The 25,647-nt window shown below is 39.8% G+C and overlaps 1 protein-coding gene across 1 annotated transcript in view; it reads right to left on the reverse strand.

Moving 5' to 3' along the window:
- HAO1 (hydroxyacid oxidase 1) overlaps positions 1-20,249 on the reverse strand; it is a 76,699-nt gene extending 56,450 nt beyond the window's left edge. Inside the window, exons 1-2 of the mRNA XM_004383052.1 lie at positions 20,064-20,249; positions 12,411-12,562 (exon numbers count right to left, since the gene is read on the reverse strand). Of these exons, the coding sequence (XP_004383109.1) occupies positions 12,411-12,562; positions 20,064-20,200 (289 nt within the window). The 5' untranslated portion in view covers positions 20,201-20,249. The remainder of the gene's footprint in view (positions 1-12,410; positions 12,563-20,063) is intronic.
- Positions 20,250-25,647: the final 5,398 nt, after the last annotated feature.

Raw genomic sequence — 25,647 nt, forward strand, 5'->3', positions numbered from 1 at the left:
TTTAAAACCTCGTTTTTTCTTTTTTTTTTTTTTTTTTGACAGTTTAATAAGAATTTGCTAATATGCTGAGCATTCCTGGAACGCTTTAGGTGAGTTTTAATTTTCTCTATTTGAGGTCCCAGCACTCCCTCATGTGGTACTTGTCCACATTACAAGCCAGGAGCAAGAGGATAAATGAATATGTAATCTCATTTCTTCCACTTTCTTTTTGACTCCTTATGTTTAAAAGGAGAAAAAAGAGTTAATGTAACTCCAGGGAAGATGAAATAAAATTTTATTAAAGTTGTTGTGCATGAAACCATAGCGACTTCCAATATTCCATGGTAATGTTCTTTAAAGTACTAGGGGATATAGTAAACATTTTAACATTTTATTGATTAGTTCTTTAAGAAGTCAGAGAATCTCTATCACACAAATGGAAATTTAACCTAATGAGATCAACTATTTTATATTCTTCTAGCATTTGTGCTTATTATTGTTATTTTCTTAAATACATTAAATTTTTGAAATTATTTTATATTCTACCCTGAAACTTATATGAAAGGCAAAATTTAGCAATCAAAAAAACATAAATTAAGCTACTAGAGTTGCAAATAGATGTGTCACTATAGTCAAAATCGACTCAACAGCAATGAGTTTGGCTTTTTTGGGGCGGTGTCACTATAAGCAGAGCCATTTATGAGACTGTGCATAAATACTATAATAATTGTCAATTATTAAAACATACGATTACATCATTTACTGCAGTAACTTTTTTATTTATAGCATAATGTACAACACCTTGAAGACTAAGGTGCACCTGACCCAAGTCATGGTGTTTTCAATTGCCTATACGCATAGGGAAGCTGGACAATGAATAAGGAAGACCAAAGAAGAATTGAGGCCTTTGAATTATGGCAGTGGTGAAGAATATTGAATATACCATGGACTGCCAGAATAACAAACAAATCTGCCTTAGAAGAAGTACAACCAGAATGCTCCTTAGAAGCAAAGATGGCAAGACTACATCTCACATACTTTGGACATCTTATCAGAAGGGATCAGTCCCTGGAGAAAGACATCATGCTTGATAAGGTAGAGGGTCAGTGAAAAACAGGAAGACCCTCAACGAGATGGAGCTTCACAGTGGCCGCAACAATGGTCTCAAGCATAACAATGATTGTGAGGATTGTACAGGAGTGGGCGGTGTTTCCTTCTGTTGTAGATAGGGTCACTGTAAGTCGGAACTGACTCAACGACACCTAACAACAACAGCATTGTATGATAACCTGCCTCCCAGTCAGTGTTTTCCAGTTATTTTCCTTCCACCTTAAAAGAGTTGTAGGAATTTTAATTTTTCTTTGTTTAAAAATTAAGCCCCTTTGATTGTGCTCTTAAATTTTGCACAAGGCTCATATTTCTATGGCTTGTTCCATCTTCTCAAAACGGAATGGAGGGAACTATAAAAACCGAACGTTTATAAGACTATATAGCACAGAGTTTGCCCCAGAGTTTGCTGCTGTTAATTAAGTTTGGAAATTAAGTCAGTAACTGACCAGGATATTACGGGCGTTGTTGCAAAGTGGTTAATAACCTTGAGCGAGGTATTTAACCTCTCCAGGCTTTGATTTCCACATCCACAGGGGGTGGAGAAAGATCTTTGGGGTTTTTGGTTCACAGATCTTATGACTGTTTTAAGGGGTAGATAAGATAATAGATACAAATTGCCTGGCACACATTAATTGCTCAATAAATGACTATAATCATTTTTCACAAGACTGTAAAGTATCACTTTCTGAATGTATCTGAATGTAAGTAGCATTTATTCAACATTTGTGTTTTCAGGAAGACGCAGTGATAAATGTTTACCTGCTTTATCTCCTATATCCCAGGAACACATCTTTGAGAAATGGAAATCAAGAGGACACATCTACTGGCTCTACCATCTATGCTGTCTAGGGCAGGCATAAAGGGTAAGAAAAAGAGGTGGGATTTAAGAAATATGAGGAAGGCAGCTATGAACTCTGAATTGTCTATCTTTTTCTATTTAATGAGATTTAAAATGGGGACAAAAGCTTTTATTTATATCCTTAAAGGAAATGTTTAAAGATGACCCAGTCCAATTGGGAATTTTTTTTTATTTTTGTTGTTTGAGTTTTCTTATTTTGGAGGGTTTTTTTGTTTGTTTTTGTTTTAGCAGCAGAACTTATTCTTTAAAGAACTGTTCTTTCAAACCTGATATGAAAACGGGTACACAAGTAGCTGCCTGCTCAGAGAGCCACCTGAGTTTCCAGAAATCCCTGGTAACAACCCCAGGCCTCTTTGGGGCATAGCATGCAAACAGTATGTTTAAGTAGCTCATTTTATCAATGAGGAAACCTAATGTTAGAGAGTGAAAATGGCCTGCCACAAAAAGTGAAACTAGCTAGCAGTGAATTGCCACATAAATCAGATATCCCAGCCGGACAACCCAGGAGACAGTTGTCATCCACAGCAGTATTTGCTTTGGCCCACACATTGTTGCCCCAAACAGTGTTTTAGAGAATTTTGATGTATTTGCCAACATTTAAAAACCAGGAGATTGCACATAAAATAAAGATTTCTGTCTTCTCTTAAAAATTTTGAAGATCTGGCAACCCCATAACCTTGGGGCAATAGTCAACTAGCGCTAAGGTGTGGCTACTCCCTTTCAATAGAACATGAAATCTCAAGTTTCCTAGAGTCTCCACCACTGAGCTCCCACTTTTGTTTTATTAACTTCATCCCTCTTTGGGCATCTTTGTTACCAGCCTGGCCCTTAAAGGCATTTGAATTTGCGGTCCCAGTATAAAGCCTTAAACAAAAATATCTTTGGCAAAGAAAGAGAACAACTTTAATTCCCACTAAGGTATAAATGGAACGAGGCATTGGTGGTTCGGTGATGGAATTCTCACCTTCCATGCAGGAAACTCCGGTTCTATTCCTTGCCAGTGCACCTCATACGCAGCCACCACCTGTCTGTCACTGGAGGCTTGCGTCTTGCTATGATGTTAAATAGATTGCAGGGGAGCTTCCCAACTAAGATAGAGTAAGAAGGAAGGCACGTAGATCTACTTCCAAAAGTCAGTCGATGAAACCCTGGAGATCACAACAGTCTGATTGCATCTGATCATGGGAATAGCACAGAAACAGTGTTTCGTCCTGTTGTGCATAGGGTCGTCAGGTGTCAGGGGCAAACCTGAGGGCAGCTGACAACAACAATCTTCACAAGTACTCCTAGATGAAAGAGCTACTATTCATCTACCTAACACCCAAAACCCACTGCCATCGAGTCAATTCCGACTCATAGTGACCATATGGGACAGAGTAGAACTGTCCCCCATAGGGTTTCCAAGGCTGTAAGCTGTACAGGGAGCCCTGGTGGCACCATGGTTAAGACCTTAGCTGCTAACTAAAAGGTTGGCAGTTCAAATATACCAGCTGCTCCTTGGAAACCCTATGGGGCAGTTCTACTCTGTCCTATAGGGTCACTATGAGTCGGATCAATTCAACTCAACTCAACGGCAACGGGTTTGATTTTTGGTTTAACTTTTATGGGAACAGATATATCTTTCTCCCCTGGAGCAGCTGGTGGGTTCGAACAGCCAATCTTTCAGTTAGCAGCCAAGATTGTGCCACCAGGGCTCCTCCTATTCATCTAAGATTGCCAAATTTAGCAAATAAACATACAGGATACATACTAGTTGGTGCTTTGAACCCATCCAGTGGCTCTGCCGAAGAAGGACCTGGTAATCTGTTCCCATAAAAATTACAGCATAAAAAACCCTACAAGGCAGCTCTGCTCTGTCATATGGGGTCGTTATGAGTTGGAAATCAACTGGACAGCACCTATCAGCACTTACTCTCATTGACCATGTTCATAGAGACGCTTTGTCTAGAGCGGATTGCTAACTAACCACTAGCCTCTGAACTTGGCCCAATCTTCATCTTAGCTAGGGGGCAAGGCCCTGGAGAGTGGAGCCTTGATTAGGAGTCAGATAATTAGGAGGATGACAAAGAAGTCTTCCACTACAACTTCTCATAGATTTCACAATCTTCCCAAGGATCAGACTTTCTTTCTGAGAAAGAGTAAATCATATAATAACTGCATAATTTAACGTCAATTTTCTGAGTTTTCAGAAAAGAAAGCCAGTTCTACTAAATATGAATGTTCTTCAACTCTTAAGTTTGCCTGTGGCCGTATACGGCCTTCAGTTAACTTTTGTCTTGATTTGCATTCCTCCAGAAACCATCTCTGAGACAAAGATATGAGTGCAATTCATTTATTTGGGCAGTGATCCCACGGTGAGGTCAAGGAGTGGGCAGGTGAGACAGGGATGGAAAGGCAATCAGTGAAGAACATGTTAATGAGCAAGTAGCTGCGGTGGGCAACTGGGGTTCAGTCCCACTGGAGACCACTGGGCAATAGTATTGGAAGTTACCCTGAGAGGGTAAGAGAGTTGGGCTATTTATCTACCAACTCATGCAAATTATTTGGCTGAGGGATTCCCTTCCACTCACCCACTCTCAACCCACCCATCCACTGGCACCTGCTGCCAGAGAAAACTTCCAGCAAAAAGTTACAGGTTCTGACAGAAATCGTAAGTAACAAGGGAATACATTTAGGGCATTGTCTTAGGCTGAGTTCCCTAAAGGATCAAAACCAGTGAAGCATATATATATAAATATATAGAAAGAGAAATTTTTTCAAGGAAATGGCTCACACAGTTGTGGAGGCTGGTAAGTTCCAAATTCATGGGTCAGGCATCAGGCTTAAGGCTTTCTCCTGACTCATGTGGTTGCAGGAGCTGACGAAACCAAAATTGGCAGGTCAAATGGGGCTGCTGGCTCATGGGGCTGCAGTAGCTGGCAAATCCCAAAATTTGCAGCTCAAGTGACAGGCTGCTTGCTCATGTCCCAAGACCAGAGGTCAGATAATGGTGAGTTGGATTCAGAATCGAGAGAGAAAGATAGAGCTTTGCCAGAACATCCACATATGTTGGATGCAGGCCACACCCCCAAGGAAACTCCTTTTACATCAGATCACAAACTGGAGGATAATTACATAATACTGAGAATCATGGCTTAGCCAAGAGGACATATAACATTAACCATCACAAGCCACCCCTTGTCAACTTGGCACCTGTAGACATCTCCTTAAACCATACATAATCTCTAAATAAGGACAATCATGAAGTCATACTTGTGCTTAACATGGTATAACTAATGTGTACAACCAAAAGCGCACTAGCCCCACTTACATCTTATATTTTATAAGTAATGGGATAAGGGAAGGAAGAAAACAAAAGTATTTGCTATATATATATATATGTATATACACACAGACATGGGCTGTATAACGTCTTTTTGGGCTACGTACAACAGCATATGCATCCGTGGTCCCATAAGGTTATAATAGAATCCATAAATCTTGATCAGAGAATGGGACACAGTGCATGCAACCAGACATTGCAAACACATAAGCTTCCCCCATGCAACATGTGTATCTCGTGTCTGTTGCACGCAAAGAAATTGCACAGCCAGGCATATAATGGTACAGTACATATATAACCTATAATACATATGTCTTGATAGTCATAATAAATGCCTATGTTACTGCCTTATGAATGCACGGTACTTTCTATCATTATTTTAATGTGAACTTTTCCTACTTACAAATAAAAAGTTTACCATATAACAGTGTATTCTTTGACTCCCAGGCAGCAGCATCAAATTTACCATATAACAGTGTATGCTTTGACTCGTAGTCAGCAGCATCAAATTTACCATCTAACAGTGTATGTTTTGACTCACAGGCAGCAGCATCACATAAAGTCCTATTTCACAGAATGTATCATGGACATTAAGCAACGCATGATTGTATATATGTATACACACGTACACATATAATAAAACAAAGAAGAAATACGCCTAACAATTACAGTCCTAGTTTCTGGAACTGGTCACATGGTCATAACTGGTATTTAGAACTACCTTCTTCCACCACCCATTCCCTATTCCCTTTGCCCTCAAAAGCACATCAGCTGGTCTTCTTTCTTTGCCTGGTGGGATGACTAAAACCTTCATTCCTGAAGTATTTGGGTCCTTAGTTGTCATATCAGATTTGGGTTGCTGTAGTTTTCCATTGGCTTTAATCACAGGGCATGGTAGTACTAAGAGACACCTTAAGGGATCTCCTGTATCCCAAACATACTCTTCTTTACCTCCATTATGTAGTATCAATCTGATTTCCCCTTGGTAATCAGGATTAATCACACTAGCTAATATGGTAACTCCCTTCTTCAATGCAGAGGCATGAGGAGCCCAAAGCAGCCGGGTGGCATTCTTAACTTTCCGCTCAATGGAACCCATGTTGTGTTCCCAGATGGTAGCATTCCTCTCTTTGGAACTAAGATGTCTCAACCCACAGAGCACAGGGTTGTGAGGACAGGAAATGAACATTTTTCGAGTGGGTCACTAGGGGTAATAATGGTGCACTCACATTTCCACCCTTTGATTCCTGGACCCATGAATCCTGGCTATGGGAGAAATAGCACCATATATTGGACACTAGTTTAGAGCAAATACCACTTCCTGGAGAACATTGCCCCAACCCTGCAAAGTACTGCCACCTAGTTAGCACCGTAATTGTGCCTTTAAAAGGTCATCCCATCGTTCTCTCAAGCCAGCTGCTTCAGGAGGATGAGGAATATGGTAAGACCAGTGAATTGCATGAGCATGGGCCCATTGCTGCCCTTCATTTGCTGTGAAGTGAGTTTCTGGATCCAAGGTAATGCTGTGGGGAATTCTGTAAGTGCAAGGATGGTAGTATTAGCAGAAGTATTGAATCAGGGAAGGCAAATCCCTATCCGGAGTAAGTGTCTACCCCAGTAAGAACAGAACACTGCCCTTTCCATAACGGAAGTGGTCCAATGTAATCAGTATGACACCAGGTTCCTGGCTGATCACCTTGAGGGATGGTGCCATATCAAGGGCTCAGTGTTAGTTTCTGCTGCTGGCAGATTGGGTACTCAGCAGTGGCTTTAGCCAACTCAGCCTTGGTGAGTAAAGGTCTACGTTGCTAAGTCCATACATAACCTTCAACCCTGCCACCATGGCCATTTTGTCCATAAGCCCATTGGGCAATAACAGGAGTGGCTGGGGAAAGAGGATGACTGATTTCCACAGAACACATCATCCTATCAACTTGATTTTTAATATCCTCCTCTGCCAAGGTCACCCTTTGGTGAGCTTTCACATGAGACACAAATATCTTCACTTCTTTGGCCCATTCAAAGAGGTCTATCCACATACCTCTTCCCCAAACCTCTTTGTCACCAATTTTCCAATCATGTTCTTTCCAAGTCCCTGACCACCCAGCCAAACCATTGGCCACAGCCCATGAATCAGTATACAATTGCACATCTGGACATTTCTTCTTCTAAGCAATGTGAACAGCCAGGTACACTGATCAAATTTCTGCCCATTAGAAGGATTTCCCTTCACCACTTTCCTTCAGGGAGGTCCCAGAAAGGAGCTACAGTTCTGCCATTGTCCACTTTCAAGTGGTACCTGTATATCACATAGGGCCATCTGTAAATCAGGCACGTATTTTCTCTTCCTCAGTCAACTGATCATAAGGAACTTTCCATGAGGCAATAGGTGCAGACTGGGAGATGGAAGGTAAAGTGACAGGAGTTGAGACAGAGTTTGGCAGGGCTTTGCTCCTAAATCCTAAGGGTCTGTGCTGTGATTCACCAATAGAGGCCTGCCAAAGACTCCAAACAGCATCTGTATTTGTCACTGACACTTCAAGCTCCACTGGATGGATCAGTAGATCTTATGGCCAAGTGGCAGAGTGGCTTGCATGGCAGCCTTAACCTGCTGCAGAGCCTTTTCTTGTTCTGGGCCCCACTCAAAACTAACAGCTTTTTAAGTCACTTGATAAACAGACCTGAGTAGCACACCCAAATAAGGGACATGTTGCCTCCCAAATCCAAAGAGGCCCACCAGGCATTGTGTCTTCTTTTTAGTTGTAGGAAGGGCCAGATGCAACAACCTATCCTTCACTTTAGCAGGAATATCTCCGTATGCCCCACACTACTGGACCCCTAGAATTTCACTGAAGTGGAAGGTGCCTGAATTTTTGTCGAGTTAATTTCCCACCTTCTAGCATGCAAAAGTCTTACCAATAAATCTAGAGTCATTGATACTTCTTCCTTACTAGGTCCAGTCAGAATAATGTCATCAATGTAATGGACCAGTGTGATGTCTTATGGAAGGGAAAGGTGAACTAAAGAAATAAATTAATCATTCCTACAGTATCATAATTGACAGATAGATGTGTTTCCCTTTATGACATTTTATAAGGAATAAAGGCAGCATAAAACTGTTAGGAGCCCAGACTCTGGAGACAGATTGCCTACATCTGAGTCCCAGCTTTATTATTTATGAATTGTGAGACCCTGGGCAAGTTACTCGTCTGCTGTGTGTCTCAGTTTCTCATGTGTAATAATAGTACCTATCTCTTTGGGCTGCTCTGAAGAGTCAGTGGTTTAATGCTTTTAATGTACTTAGACTAGTGTCTAGAACTTGGCAATAGCTTTACAAGCGTTTATTAAATAAATTCAAAGGGCTAAGACTCCAATAGGCATTTAATGACCCCTTATGGTCAGAGCCTGGAGAAATAATTCTGGATCAAATAGTCCTGCTTGGGCTACCAAACTGCAGTTTCTAAGTACATTTCTTCTCATTTTTCTTCCCAGCCAACCCCCATCACTCAGAGCACTGAGCTTTGGTGCCATTGGAAGCAAGTTGGAGGGTAGACCCTGTCATTTACTAGCTATGAAAACCTGCTTTCTCTGGAACTCTAGCTCTTTACCCATAAAATGGGGACAGTAACACCTGTCAAATATCAAGTACAGCAATATATAAAAAAATAATTTGCAGATCCAAGGTGTCTCACTAAGTGAGATTTGTTGATTGTCTTCACAACTTCCTTTCCTTCACTTCTGTTCCCTTCACTGTCCCTTCTCCACTTTTCTCTCTTCTTTTCAATCTAATTTTTATTACCTTCTTCTTCCAAAATAATTCATTCAAAATGCTATCAATATGGACAAAAAATAAAAGAATATAAAGTCAGGAGTAATCCCATCCCTCATAAGAAATATTCTTAAAATATAGTGTGCCTTCTTGGTCTTTAAAAATATATTTTAGGACATTAGAATTGCTCATAATTGTCTTTTTAAAAACTAGTATATCATAACATCTTCCCATGTCATTGCAACTTTTCTGTGATATAATTCTTTTAAGTTTATCCCATTTTTCATGCATTCTAGTTTTCGCAACCAAATCTCCTGTTAAGGGACATTTGGGATTTTTTCCAACTTTTCTCCTACTAAAAATAATAGAGGCATACACATCCTTGCAGATATGTTTTTCTTCAAAACTGGAATTATTTCCTTGGAATTCTTAGAAGATAATTTACTTATCACATGCAATTTCTATTTTCAAAGCATTGATACACAGAGCCAGATTATTTTCTAGAAAGATTGTTACATTTTACATTTCCCATCAGTACTGGAAAACATACATTTCTCCCCTAACTTCATCATACTGTACCATCTTAAAATAATAACAATTTGATATTCAAGGAAAAATATGCTTATAATTTATAGTTCTTTGATTATTAGTGAAATTGAATGTTTTTCATATATTTATTGGCCATTTTTATTTCTCCATTGTTAAATTTCTTCTTTATATCTTTTGTCCAGGAATGTCTTTTTTTGTCCATTTTGAGTTGTACGTTATGTTCTTTCTTTCTTTCTTTTTTTAATAGTGCTTTAGATGAAGGTTTACAGAGCAAACTAGTTTCTCATTAAACAATTAACACACGCATTGTTTTGTGACATTGGTTGCCAACCCCACAACCCGTCAGCACTCCCCTTCTAGACCTTGGGTTCCCCGTTACCAGCTTTCCTGTCCCTTTCTGCTTTCTCGTCCTTGCCCCTGGGTTGGTGTGCCCATTTAGTCTATTTTGTTTTATGGGCCTGTCTAATCTTTGGCTGAAGGGTGAACCTCAGGAATGATTTCAGTACTGAGTTAAAAGAGTGTCCAGGAACTATATTCTTGGGGTTTCTCCAGTCTCTGTCAGACCAGTAAGTCTGGTCTTTTTTTTTTGTGAGTTTCAACTTTGTTCTATATTTTTCTCCAGCTCTGTTCAGGACCCTCTACTGTGATCCCTGTCAGAGCACTTGGTGTTGGTAGCCAGGCACCATCTAGTTGTGCTGGTGTATGTTATTTTATTATTCAAATATAATGGCTGCTTATGTAGAAAGGATGTTCACCCTTGGCAGTCTCATATTTTTTTCAGATTTTTTTCTGTTTGCCATTTGCTTTTGATTTTTATAGAAATTTGAGAGCACAAAAATTAGTTTTTTATTGTTGATTTATTTGTATTTGTTTTTGTTTTAATGGTTGGTTCCTATGGCATCGTGCTTAGAAAGCCCTTTCTATCTCAACTTTAAATAGATACATAATCAGTTAGTATTTCCCTTTTTTTTTCCTGCCTAAGTTTCAGAATTACAAACATCTGGGATTCCAAGGCCCCTTATCTGTGTGTGGTCTTAGAATAAAGAAACAGCTAGCCTCTGACCTAAGTCTGCCCAGAACCCTTCATTGGGTCATTTTGATATCCCTGGCAGCATTCTGTGGCAGACATTTCAAGGAAGGAGGTGAATCAAGATCCAGAATTTATACAATTAAAGTGTTATAAAGTGTTATTTCCTGTCCTACTTGGCATCTAAAGACATCAAATAGAATGCATGACCAACTTTTGTATGAATTTCTGAGGAATTTGGGGAGATTTATCACTATTCATAAGCTTTTCAAATGTTCACAGTCATTTGGGAACTGGGAAGTTAATAAATTAGCCCTAAAAAGGAATTCAGTGGTAAAATTCTCATCTCCCATGCTGGAGACCCAGGTTTGACTCCCAACCAATGCACCTCATGCACAGCTACCACCCATTGGTCAGTGAAGGCTTGCTTGTTGCTATGATGCTGAGCAGTTTCAGTGGAGCTTCCCAACTGGGAAAAAAGACCTGGTAATCTACTTCAAAAACCAACCAGTTAAAACCCTATGGATCACAATGATCCAATCCCACTGTGTATGGGTTCGCCATGACTTGGGGGCCAACTCGACAGCAGCTAACAACATAACAGCAAATTTGGAGTTGCTTTATATGATATTTGTATTGCTCATCATTCCGTCATAAGACAGAAAGGAAATGCAAAGAACCATGCTTCGAAATGCTGGCAGGAAACATAACCAACCAGCAGTGGTGTCACCTGCTTTGGTGTCACCCAGTGCAGTAACTCATGGTGTCACCCCCCCACCATAGACCTGCTCCCATACCTGACCATACAGAATCCTTAGTAATGTTTTTTGTACTAATGTTACTTGTAAACCATACCACAATTTTGTAGCTAAAACACCAGAAAATTTGACAAAATCAGTGACTATAAAAACACCAGCAGCAAGGAAAACAATAGCACATGTTGTAGCATGTGAGATAAAACCCCTTGATTTGAAGCATCCTTGTAATTGGGAAACAATGACAGCTCTGGCCAGAGTGTATTAAAAAGTTCAAAAGGTAAATTGGCAGAGAGTTTTAGCCTTGTAGGTATATTGATACATCTAAGCTGGGCTCACGAAAAATGTTTTTGTTGTTACAACTAACTACAGGGATTTTTTTTATTAAAAATAATAAGTTCTGCTGAAACACTGCAGAGAAATCTTATAGACAGTCACTTTGGTCTCACCCCCCTCTGAAGGTGTCATCTGGTGTAGTCTGCACCCCCCGCACCCCCTAGTGACACCACGGCCAACCACGTCACTGAATTCGCTCTTTCTCTGTGAGAATCACTTTGGTTTGAGGAAAGCAGTAAGGGATTTGAAATATGGAGGTTGACTCCCACATCTCCTACAATGTAGCTGTGACCTTGGACAGGTCACTTAATTACTCAGTTTTCTGAGATGTTGATATTAATATTCATAGTAATAACTAATAACTATTGAGCCACCACTCGGCACCAAGCACTGTTTTAAATACTTTATATGTATTAAATTTTAATTTAATCCTCACAGCAACCCGGTAAGATAGCTACTACTTTTACCCTCATTTTATGGCTAAGGAAACTGAGGCACAGAGAGAATATCCTGCCCAGAGTCACACAGCCAGAAAGTGGAGGAGCAGGATCCGCTAGAACAGGCATTTTGATGGCGGAGCTAATGAGTTTAATTTTTCTGAGTGCAAAAACAACCAGGGAAGTGCTTGCTTGATGCATACAGAGAAGGAAGTGACTAAATGTGAGTCCCCTTCCATCCCTTTGGGTGAGATCGCCTCTCCCTACCTCGCACAGTTGCAAGCTCCCCATCCTCATGAGCCATGCACTGCATGGCGGTAGCCCCAACACATATTGGCATGCTGACCCTCTGTCCTAAGACAGATGTTGACAGGTCTATTTCAGCAACATTCCGGAGCATCCGTGGATATAGCTTCCACCTAGTATTTAAAAAAAAAATAAAAAGTTTTCAGAATTTAAAAGTATAACAGAAGTTTTGACATTATGTGTTAGTTAAAAAGAAAAAAAGTTTTTGTATTTTTCCATCAAGAAACTACTAAGCTAAAGGAAAAGAAGCTATTTTTGTATTAGGATAGAAAGTCAGCAATAAGATAATAATAAATTTCCTGAGACATTTTCCTATTAAGGTATAATTTACATATAGTAGAATTCACCCATTTTAGTAGATAGTTTTTGAGTTTTGACATACAGCATAATCAAGATCTAGTTCAATCATCCCAAAACATATTCCCATTTTCCTTTGTAGTGAAATTCTACCCCTACCCCGACCCTTTGACAACCATTAATCTGTTTTTTTATTCCTGGAATTTGCTTTGAGAGAATATCATGTAAAGGGACTCATACAGTACATAGCCTTTTGAGCCTGGCTTCTATCATTTAGCATAATGCTTTGAGATTCATCCATCTATTGTTGTATCTAACAGTAGTTCATTCCTTTTGGTTAATGACTAGTATTTCATTGTATGGAGGCACCACAGTTTGTTTACAACATTTCTAGTCTAGGCCATTATAAATAAAGCCACTATAAACACTCACTTACAGGTTTTTGTGTGAATATAGTTTTCATTTCACTTCCTCCAAGCCATTTTGAAGATGGTCTACAAAGTCATGCTTGGTAAAGTAGAGAGTCAGTGAAAAAGGAGATTCTCAAAGATATGGATTGACACAGTGGCTGCAATAATGGGCTCAAGTATAACAACGATTGTGAGGACGGTACAGGCAGTGTTTCGTTCTATTGTACGTAGGGTTGCTGTGAGTCGGAACCGACTTGATGGCACCTAATGACAACAACGGACTAAGGCATAGAGGGTAGATTAGAGTTTAAGAAGATGTGGTATGTCTACTTTGTTTTGTTTTTTGTTTTTTAAATAATAGACAGTAGCTTTAGGCAATCATTTCTAAAATTATAATTTGGTTCCTTTAAAGTCCTTGAACTGAATGCTTACCCACTGAAGCATGATGATGAGTGAAAAGATAATTTTTTTTTTTTAGTTTAACTGAGCATTTTCCTCAAAAACGTTGTTTAGCAGAGACTGAAAGTTTTGGTTTAAAGAACTTTTGACTCCTGAACACCAATTTAAATGACTTCTTCTGTGACTCTTCTGTGTTGGAGTAAAAATTACCAATAAACCCACAACCAAAAATTCACTAGTAAAATTTATGGGAGAACTAGTTCTCTTTTTTCCCCAGGAAAATTTATATCTCCTATTTGTTTGGGTTTACTTTTCTCTTCATTAGTGACTGATTAAAACTGAAGAAAATGCAGGACTGTTTATAGTGAGCGCTAGTACAGTAAACGTGTGCCTGTACGAGCACATAAAAACATAACCAGCATCCACCTCCCACTACTTGGATCTAATTCTGCTTCCAGAAAGATGAAGATTTTTAGTAAATTTAGTGGTGTGATTTAGTTATGGTGTGACCAAATGAAATTGAACTTCCAAAGTTCTTAATTGAAACATACTTCCTGCAGCAGAAGAAAAAAATGTTGCTTTAATGTAGCTTTGTGGAATCACTAAGGTTCTGTAATCTAACCCTTCCTCACATAATAAAGTAAAAATATCCAGCCCCTGAAAAGCATCATAAAGAAGTTTTACTGTGTGATTTCTTTGCAATTCCTTTGAACATCATAATTGTCATTATTATATGTCACACCACGTGCTTTGTTGCTGGAAGCCTCTTCCTCTTGACTAACCCTCACAACGTGGTTCTTTGATCTCCATGTTGAAGGGGGAGAGGATGAAGCCTTAAGGAAAGGTTTCATTACCATTCATCTCTGAGTGTATTATTAGAATGAGAGAAAAAGATTTTATTAGCAGCCATTGGAATGCCAGCCTTGGAAGGAAGGCATTAACATTTACTTAGAGCTGGAGAAACAATGAAAGCTTTTACGACAAGAACACACAAAGCTGCAGGGCATCTGGGGTGTGCGTGTGCGTGTGTGTGTGCGCGCGCGCGCGTGTGTGTATGAGGCTGAATGGGCATTTCTATACGTTGAATCCCCATTCACAGGAGAGGGCTCAATCCTTCAAGGCAGCAGTTCTATGCATGTCCACTTGGTGTCGCCATCTCTTTAATAATATGTTCTTTCTTCCCCATAAAATATTATTTTCCGTTCTGAGGATGACATTACAGAGACTCCTCGACCAGTCCGCAAAATGCAGTTCTCAGGCAACAATAGAGAAAATCAATAGAGTGGGAAAATGCATGTTCTCTAAATAGTCCTCCACGTTTTGATATTTTCCAAAGGTCAAATACAGCTAACCTTGCCAGATAGCTCCAATAGCTTTCCAAGTCCCACCCGATCCCCCAATTTAAGTGACTTTCTCAGTATCATACATAAAATAGTAGCTTACTAGAACCTTGCACTGTCCGCCACGGGGCCTCCACTTTGGAAAAAGGATATGGAGATTGATGAAACAATTGAAAAATTGAATAATAAACATTTTTCAAAGAGTGGAAAATAAGATGCCTGAGTAAAGGAAGTGGGGTGAAGGTGGGGATCCTTTAAGAGGGCTTTTGGCCTACACTTCACCTCCAACAAAGCCCTCAAATTTAACTTATCAACAAATCAGAATTAACAACAAAACACTGACAGAGAGCTGGCTACTCTGCTGAAGGAAGACGCTTATTCAAAACACAGCTTTGAACTGTGTACCGTTACTGGAGCACGCCAACGGAACACAGTGAATTAATGTTTTATCAGTCCTGTAACACAATCATATTGCATTCCATTTCCTCCACATGAATCTTTAACTCTAAACATTTAAAACACATCATACGTACTACAGTGTTCGTAACCTTACTTTTCACCATTCTTTTTTTATATTTTGAGAGCTTTAAATTTTTTAACTAGATCTTTATCAATCTCTTACATAACCTGGCAAAGGAGAAGAGGCACTTAAGTGAAGAAAATAAAGCATGGTACGTGTATTTAAGTCATAAAACCATTTTAAAATGCCTTCTTGTTATCAAAGAGAAGTCCTGGGATGTGTAGGCCCATAAACCCCCTGAAACTGAGTGTGATTGTGTGTCTGTGTGTGTGTGTCTGTGTGTATGTGACCTCTTGTCTGGAAAACGAGGCCACAAGTTTAAGGAACTCAAAAAATAGATAAAATAAAAATGAGAGAGAGAGAAGAAGGAGGAAGAAGAAGAGAAGAAGAAAAATTGTAATGCCCTGCAATAGAGCTGGGGTATGAAACATTTTTCATGCACGTCTTCCAAACAAGGAGACAATCAGCTGCTTTTCCAATGCAAGAGCAGGAAGCATCGTACTCACCTGTTGTGGAAAGCAGCAGAGTGATTCTGCCATGTTGAAGCCTGTGAGAAGAGTATTGAAAATGCTACCAGTGAGTTCATATTGCTTCCCAAATATTAAAGGGCCAGAGTGATCTCACTTTCACCCATCTGCTATTTAAAACAAAACCACACAATTTCCAGAGTCAATAGGTGATACAGCAGGAAAGAGAAGAGCTTCCTTTTCTGAAATCATGAGGATTTCCAAATGCCCAATATGTAGAATTGTTTTCCATCAATGACAATTTCTGAGAAAGCCACAAAATATGTATACAACACAGCTGAGAAGGACGCGCTGAGTTAACGTGTAAGAGCAACAAAGCACTCTTCTTTCTCAAAGTAATTCCAATCAGAAGAGAGCATGCATGGTCCCTGGGTGGCAAAAACTGTTTGTCCTCAACTATTAACATAAAGGTTGGCAATTCAAACCCGGCCAGTGACACCAAAGAAGAAAGGCCTGGCAATCTGCTTTCATAAAGATTCTACACTGTAACTCTTAAGGTGGCCATGAGTGAGAATCAACTCTACAGCAACGTTAGGGAACTATGTTCTTCTGGGTGGATCCATCTGTTTGACTTTATTTGGAGGGTTGTTTTTTTTTTTTTTTGGATACAAATATATTGGTCGAAGAAATGTCTCCCAAGCAACTGCTGGGTCACGAGTGGCCCCTGACCCAGAACTCCAAAAATTGGTTTATAGAGCTGAGTGCGGAGAGAGAAATGCTGTCACTCAGTGGCATCACTAGGGTTGCTGTCACCCAGTGTAGTAATTCATGGTGTCACCCGCTCCCCATGGATCTCCTCCCGTACTAGACCATACAGAATCCTTAGTAATTTTTTTTGTACTAATGTTACTCCTAAATGGTAATCCCCATATATCACTCCTTCTTTTCCTCTAATTATTACTTCATTCTCAAAAAAGTTATTGATATAGGTTCAAAATACTAATTACCACAATATTGTAGCTAAAACACCAGAAAATTTGACAAAATCAGTGACTATAAAACCACCACAGCAATGAAAACAGTGTTGCATTGTAGCATGTACAGATGACACCACGTGATTTGAAGCATCATCGTAATTGGGTAATAATGACAGCTCTGACCACAGCGCATCAGAAGTTTCAAAAAGTAAATTAGCATAGACTTTTAGTCTTGTAGGGATATTGATACATGTAAGCTTGGCTTAGGAAAAAAATTCTTTGTTGTTATAACCAACTACAGGAATATTTTTATTAAAAATTATGAATTTATGCTGAAACACTGCACAAAAATTTTTTAGACCATCATTTTGGTGTCACCCCCTCTGACAGTGTCACCCAGTGTGATCCGCACTCTCTGCACTCCCTAATGATGCCACTACTGTAACTGTGAATGGCCTTTTGTTGTTCTTGAGGACAGGGGTCAGTGCAGGGGTGTACAAGTGTCATACACAGGTTAGAAATGACATTTCTGTAAAAACAGGTGATCTGAAATTTGTTTTTTTTTTTTTTTTTTTGCAGTCTTCATTTGAATCAGAATGAGAGACTTCAGATTGATTTGTTTTATCTCATCAACCCAAAGCCACCACCACCCGGACAGAAAACCTATGCTCAGGTCCACGTGACCAGCTAGAAGACACAGGATGAGGAATCAAGGGTCACCCAGCAGTTACACAGCAAAAGAGGGATAGAGATGTTAGATAGGTAACGGCCCCTAACGTTTGCTGCAATAAAAACTTCTCAAGTAGTTGATACTAAAATAGTATCAGATGTCCTCCAGGGAAAGTTGGTTAATACAGGTTTAGCTTTCTTTAAAGCTGAGCAAAAGAGAATGGCAAACGTTCATAGGAAAAGTGACATGGCAAACTCCTTCTTATCTCTCCTGTTCCTAAGTTACCCAGAGCATACATTAAAAAACCAATTGCCGTGGAGTCAACCCCCTGGGCAGTGCAAACAGTTAATGTGCTCAGATACTAACCTAAAGGTTGGAGGTTTGAGTACACCCAGAGGCGCCTCAAAGTAAAAGCCTGGTAAACTACTTCCAGGACATCAGGCATTGAAAACCTTATGGAGCACAGTTCTGCTCTGACACACTGGGATTGCCTGTACATACGTAGGAGGGGAATACTCACTCAGGTACAATGTAATTCATGTAACCCATGAGACGTTTCCCAATTCATAATGTGGAAACTACCAGAGCCTTCTGTTTCGCACGTTAAAATTTCTAGAACTTCCAGGGTTGCAAAAGTGCTTTCTCTCCCATCCGAGCTGTACCCATTTGCTCCCTCCCTGAGGCTCTTCTCTGGGCCAGTTTTCTTGAGTCCATTTTACTTCAGTTCAACCAACTAGCATTATGGAGGCCGAAAGTCAGTATTTATCCATTAGAATATGAGATCACAGGGATAGGAAACTTTCTCTGTCTGGTTCACCACTCTATTCTCAGCATGTAGTACAGTATCTGGTCCATGGAGATGCCTGATAAATGTGAGTTAATTAATTAACTAGCATGGGATGAAGACGTTAAAGGGTGAGAAAGACTGTATGTAAATGGAATAAGTGGTCACTTGAGCTTTGTGACCTGAAGAATACTAAGAGACACCACACAGTGAGTCTGTCAAAGGCCTGAAATTTCCTTTGTTTAATTGATCTATATGAGTTAAAATATTGTTCTCAGGAGCCCATTAATGGGTAAAACACATACCTGGTGAACCGAGTTGACATGGGCCAGAGAAGGGGCATCCTCCAGGGGCAGAATATTTTTAAGGGTCCCAGAATATTTATGATTGGGAAAGCTCATGCAAAATTTCAAGCTCACCACTCTTAGCCAACATTTTCCTTTATGTCTCCCCAGCATTTATTGAGCTTATTTGGGTCTTAGGGAAAATCTGAGACAAAGCCAAGGCTTGAAGGGGATTTGAGGGAGACCCACCCTTCCCCCATTCTCCTTCTCAGGCTCTGATACCAATTTGCAGATGAATCAGTGCTTCTTACTGAGGAACACTTTGGTTAGAATGATTTAATTCCCCCTAATTTACATACAAGGAGACACTGGGTTGCGCAAATGGTTAAGTGCTCAAATACCAACAGAAAGATTGACGGTTGGAACCCACCCAGAGGCACCTCAGAAGACAGTCCTGGAAATCTGATTCTGAAAGGTCACAGCTTTGAAAATCCTATGGAGCAGTTCTAACTCTGCACACATGGGGTCGCCATGAGTCGCAATTGACTTGATGGCAACTAACAACAACAATGACAATTTACATATAGAAAAGTGATTTTGTTCTAGGCTAAAGAAGGAAGACAGACTCTTTCCTCTTTGAACTTTTATCTTTAATTTATCACCACCAATGAGTACACACAAAATTCATCAGCTTTGCTAAGGGCTATAATGGAGAACAAATGACAGGGAAAGAGTTCAGCTTATTTAAGGCTCTCCTCCCCCATTCCAGCAAATAAACCGGTTTTGTAACTGCTGAGAGAAAAACACTCCTTTAAAATTATTTTACTTCTTGTTTTCATTACAAACAGAACACATAAACTGTGACACCCACCATCTTGTGCTTTGAAATATGAAAGGCAAGGAAAAAGCTAATTTGGGAAGAGAGATGAAGCTTTTGGGGGGAGAGATAAAACAACAAAGTTCAAAGATTAATGCTACTTAGACAAATTGAAATCTAAAGTGGAAGTTTAGACAACAGTAATCAAAATGAATGATAACGGAAAGCCGGTGGTATGGGAACATTTGAGGCAACAGTCTGATCTGGTTCAACCAGATAAGATCGCTATCTTGCATTTAATGCTGTTTATACACCGTGAACATAGGCGCTCACTGTCATACTCAGAGAAAAAGAAAACGATCTCTTCAGAATTTATCACCGTTTTTAGAGCTAGTGAAATTAATTATCTACATACTTTGAAGTAAGGAAACTTAGGGTCGACTTTTTTAGTCCTTTATTCAAGATTCCCAGGCTTGCAATATTTTAAAACAATATAAAAGCCCAAGATTTTTTACGGCCTCAAGAATTTTCACCTCCCAAGTAAGCACATATCTAGACAAATAATTCCACACTATCAAAATAAAGCTAGAAGATCTTATTTTGGTACAATGTCTGTGTGTCAATTATTTTCAAATATAAATTTTCTTACCTGGAAAATGCTGTGATATTATCAGCCAAGGTTTCCTGATCATTTGCCCCAGACCTATAATAGTCATATATTGACTTCTGCAGTACTGTTTTAGCATGTTGTTCATAATCATAGATACAAACTAGCCGGGGAAACATTTTTGCGGGTGACGGCAACCCCAGTATTTTTTTTCTTTCTGCATTGCCTTCTACATCCTGACAATTCCATTATTTGTCAATCATTAATAGACTTTTTCCAAAGTTCAGTTTAGTTCTCTATTGTTTACATCAAAGAGAGCAAACATATGCTTAGACTTTGAAATTTCACACCTAGAAGTTGGGGTTGGAGAAGAAGCAGCAGGAGATTAATAAAACTAGTTGCCTTCTGGTCGACTCTGACTCTTGGTGATCCCATACGTGTCAGAGTAGAACCATACTCTTTAGGGTTTTCAGTGGCTGATATTTTCGGAAGTAGACCACAAGACCTGTCTTCTGAGGCACCTATGAGTGGAGTCAAACCTCCAACCTTCAAGTTAGCAGCTGAGTGCCTTAACCATTTGCACCACCCAGGGACTGCAGAAAGGAATTGGGTGTCTGAAAAAAGATAGAGGAAGGAGTTAAAAGGTAAGGACTAGGGAAGTCCTTTCATGAAACCGCTCTTGGCTTGGCTCTGCCTAAGGCTGCTTCTTTCTACACTGGGTGTGCCTTTGCTCTTTGCTTGGTACCCAGAAGGGCTGCCCACTTGTTTTGCTTCCATATTTGGATCATACATTTATCCTGTGACAAAGAGCGTATGCAATGAATGAGACAGTAAATATAGGGCTTCTACACAATATGAAATTCAGCTGATTGTAAACATTTGACTTTAACAAAGAGCATTAGGCCAAATTTTCAATTAATTCTTAAAAGGGTTCATTTGTCCAAAGAAAATATATGAATGGCCAATAAGCACATGAAAAGATGTTCGATGTCATTAGTCAATAGGAAAATGTAAATCAAAACCACCATGAGACACCACTTCACATCCACTAGGATGACTATTATCAGAGAATCAAAAAATAAGAAGTGTGGTAAGGATGTGGAGAAATTGGAAAACTCATCCATTGCTGGTGGGAATGTAAAATGTTGCATCACTGTGGAAAACAATTTAGTGTTTCCTCAAGAAGTTAAACATAAAATTACCATGATGCAAAGCAATTCCACTCCTAGGTATATATCCAAGAGACTTGAAAACAGGAACTCAAACAGATACTTGTACACTAATGTTCATTGCAGCATTATTTCAATAGCCAGAGGTTGAAACAACTGAAGTATCCATCAGCAGATGAATGGATAAACAATATATGGTATATCTATACCAGTACTAGTTGTCCTCAGTCAATTCGTACTCATGGTGGCCCCAGATCCATACAATGAAATATTATTTAGCCACAAAGAGAAATGAAAAAATGAAGTTCTCATACATGCTGCTACATGGATGAATCTTGAAAACATTATGCTAAGTGAAATAAGCCAGTCACAAAGGGACAAATATTGCATGATCCCACTTATATGAAATATCTAGACTAGGCAAATGCATAGAGACCAAAGTTCATCAGTGGTTATCAGGGGTAGCTGGGAGGGGGAAATAAGGAATTGTTACTTAGGAGTACTAAGTTTCTGTTTGGGGTGATGAAAATCTTTTGGAAATAGATATTGGTTGCACAACATGGTGAATGCAGTTAATGTTACTGAATTGTACACTAAAATAGATAAAATGAAAATTTTTTGTTATATATATTTTACCACAATAAAATTAAAGAAAAAAAAAAGTCTCATTTGTCTCTGGAGAAGATATAGAAGGATGGCATCCCAGAAGACCTAGTGGTCTCAATTCAGAAATTGTGCTCAATTATGGAATACCTGGGGAAGATTTGTGTTAGTAAGACATGATTGAGAAAGCTAGACCTGGGTTTCAGTCTAGGAGCCTCCACATAAAGCTGCTCACTAGATTCAAGTATGACATTTATTTTAAGATTTATTCATTTGCAACTTTAACAATTATTAAAACTATTATCTTTTTGCAAAGGATGTATTTGAGAGGAAGAGGCAATTTAATATTCTATAATGAACCTTAAGCAGACCAAGTCCTGGTGCAGTGCAATGAATTACTTAATATGGCCCTTCTAGCCACAGTCAGAACGGTGGTTTTCACTGCAAGGGCCCAGACTCACTGGAATATGTCGTTTTGGAAAAAGAGAAGATAAACAGGAAAATGAGAAACCTTGGTTTCTGGATGGGATAAAAAAACACCCATGGATTGAAGCAGCTGTTATGTTGCAATCAGTTACCCAAGACAAAAGCTATTTATGGGAATTAGGACTGCTGGATCTAACTCTTGAGGAATTGGCTAGTTGGATGCATATGGAAATATAGAATTAGAAGGAAAGGACCAGACATAAAATTCCTTGGTTACTGTTATCAGTAATAGCTATAATGGCAGGAAAAAGAATGTAGGGGCAGATTTTATCACTGAACGAAGCCCAGATCCAAGTCCAGTCTGAGCTACAACCACTAGTCTCAGGGCCGACCTCAGGGACAACCCAAAAAGCAAAAATCGTGTTGAAACAAAAGCAAATACCCTTACGACCATTGGTCACCAAGAAAGTAGTCCAGACGGGTAACAGGCAAAATCAAGAAACTACTGAAACCAAAGGGTATAGTGTAAAGGAGTTGCTTCAATTTGTAGATCAGTATTGTCAGCTTCCTGAGGAACTGTTACTAAAATGGATTGTGAGAGTGACTAATTTAGGGGCAGTGTCTTTAGTTTTGAATGTTGCAGAATGGAAGAGTATGTTTGGGTTGACACAAGACCCACAATTCACTATGGAATAGTCACAAATGATGATGGAGGATCCAGTTACACAGCAGGTTAACCCAGAGGGGACGGCAACCTGGTGGACAGGGTAATATTTGCAGTGAGATTTGTTTATCCTGAGAATACCAAGAGGAGCACTCCAGAGGAAGCAGCCGATGCGCTGCTTATGCAAGTCATGCTGGAATGGCTTTATGATGATCAAGTTATTCATCCAGTGGTATGCCCCTTACACAGGTCATGGCAGATATGGTAATCAAGGGAGCCCCTTCTACATGGGCACCCCATGTAACTTTGCTACTTTGAAACAAAGCAACAATCCAAGAAGTCTTGTCAGATCTGTTGGCACAGCTTCCCGGCATGGGTCTTAGAGATGCAGGAAACTTAATGGTGATTCACAGAAGAAAAGGAAGAGGCAATGGGGAAAGAACTTATCCAGCAGGACAGAGATTATTAGATGGTTACTAAGAAATGAGATGAATATAGCAGACATTGATGGAGTTGAGACAAAGTTTCTAAGGCAGCACTGCAGGAGGTTGGGTGGACCAATGGTAATTCCTGCTGGCCCCCCAACATTAAAGAGGCCTAAACAAGTTGTTTCTATTCACTCCAGCCAGGAGGAATTTAATGATGGGAATTTGTCTCTGGGACCATTTGAAGCAGAGGCTCAGCTAGTTGATCAAGATAAGGATCAACAAGGGGGCCAGGGTCTTCTGGTCCAGCCCCCAGCAGGGGAGCTGAAGGCATATGCTCACGTGTGGGTGAAATGACCCTCGGGTGGAGAAGAGACTTTCTTGGGACTCCTGGAAACAGGAGCCCAATGTACTGTAATTCTAAAACTTATCTATAAAATCTTGAAAGGGCTCAAGATTAGACTAGAAGGATACGGGGATGTAATGGTTGATGCGACTACTAAGGTAAAAGTCTGGATGAGAATTAGAAGATTTAAACAGATTTTGTATGAAGTAGTTGCCTCTCCCTTACCTGAATGTATTATTGATACGAATATTATGTCTAATTGGGGAACACCCCCTCTACCTGATATTGTAAAACTGAAGGCCTATAAGTCTGTCCTTAGGCCAGTATTGATTGGATATGCCAAATGGGAACCATTAGAATTGCCTGAACCCACTTAGGTTGTTAATTTGAAACTGTATAGTATACCTGGTGGACAAAAGGAGATTACTGCTTTGATTAAAAATATGCTAAAGGCTGGAGTGTTGGTGCCAACAAATTCTCTGTATAACAGCCTTGTATGGCCTGTAAAAAAAGGCAGATGGCTCATGGAGGCTGACAGTAGACTATCGAGGCCTAAGTAAAGTAGTGCCATTTGTGGCTTCAGCTGTTCCAGACGTGGTATCAACAGTTCAGAAAATACAGCAGGCAAAAGGAGACTGTTACCCAGTGACTGATCTTTCAAATGCCTTTTTCTCAATCCCAGTCTCAGAAAATAGCCAGCCAGCTTGCTTTCACTGGAAAGGATGCCAATTTACTTTCACTGCATTGCCACAGGGTACTTGAATTCATCAGTTTACTGTCATAGTTTGGTTAGAAGAGACTTGGACTTATTGCAGATCTCAAGTGTAATTATATATTACATTGTTGATGTTATGTTCATACCAAACACTGAAGAACTGGCGAGGGTGATTTGAATACAGTGGTGGCCTACATGACCAACAGAGGTTGGTTAATAAATTCAGCAAAAATCCAGGATCCTGCCCAAATGGTGAAATTCTTGGGAATAACTTGGGCAGGAGCCACCCACGACATTCCACAGGCAACCAAGAATAAGTTGTTATCCCTACCTACTCCTAAGACTAAGCAGGAGGCCCAAAGTTTGGTTGATTTGTTTGGATTTTGGAGAACTCATATTCCACATCTGGGAATATTTCTGGCCTACATCCATAAAACCACTCAAAAGAAAACTGTTCAAATGGAGGCCAGAGCAACAGCAGGCTATGTCTGAATTACAGAAAGCAGTTTCACTCTCCCTGCCTTTAGGCCCTTATGATCCACATTCTGATATGATCTTGGAGGTGTCTGCCACACGTCCTTATGTAGACTGGAGCTTATGGCAAAAACCTAAAAATGCCACCCTACAGCAACCACTGGGATTCTGGGCTAGAAAGTTTCCAGATGCTGCAGCATGATACATGCCATTTGAAAGGCAATTACTTGCCTGCTATTGGGCATTGATTGAGATTGCCTCAATGATAGAAGGAAATAAAGTCATCATGAGGCCTGAAATACCCATAACGTCTTGAGTGATGTCAGAGAAACACTTTAATAAGGAAGTCGGTGCCCAAAATAGTTTCATAATAAAATGGAAATGGTACACACAACAACAAGCTACTGGGGGAATGCAAGGAGGTACTCACCTTATCCAAGAGCAGGTAGCTTCTTTTCTCAGAGGTCCTACCCGAGAACCACCTGAGAAGTTTCCAGAGCCCATTGCTGTATAAACAGTGCCCTATGAACAACTTTCTGCTGACCAGAAGAAGGTTACTCAGTTCATGTCTTAGGCTGAGTTCTCTAGAGAAGCAAAACCAGTAAAGCATATAAATATATATATAGAGAGAGATTTATATCTAGGAAATGGCTCACATGATTGTAAAGGCCGGAATGTCCCAAATCCATGGTTCGGGATAGAAGCTTCTCCTGATTCACGTAGCCGCAGGGGCTGGCGAACCCAAGAATGGCAAGTCAGACATCAGGGCTGTTGCTCACAGGATATACAAATTCCAAGATTGCC

Source organism: Trichechus manatus, unplaced genomic scaffold, assembly GCF_000243295.1.
Source record: "Trichechus manatus latirostris isolate Lorelei unplaced genomic scaffold, TriManLat1.0 scaffold00104, whole genome shotgun sequence".
Taxonomy (NCBI): Eukaryota; Metazoa; Chordata; class Mammalia; order Sirenia; family Trichechidae; genus Trichechus; species Trichechus manatus.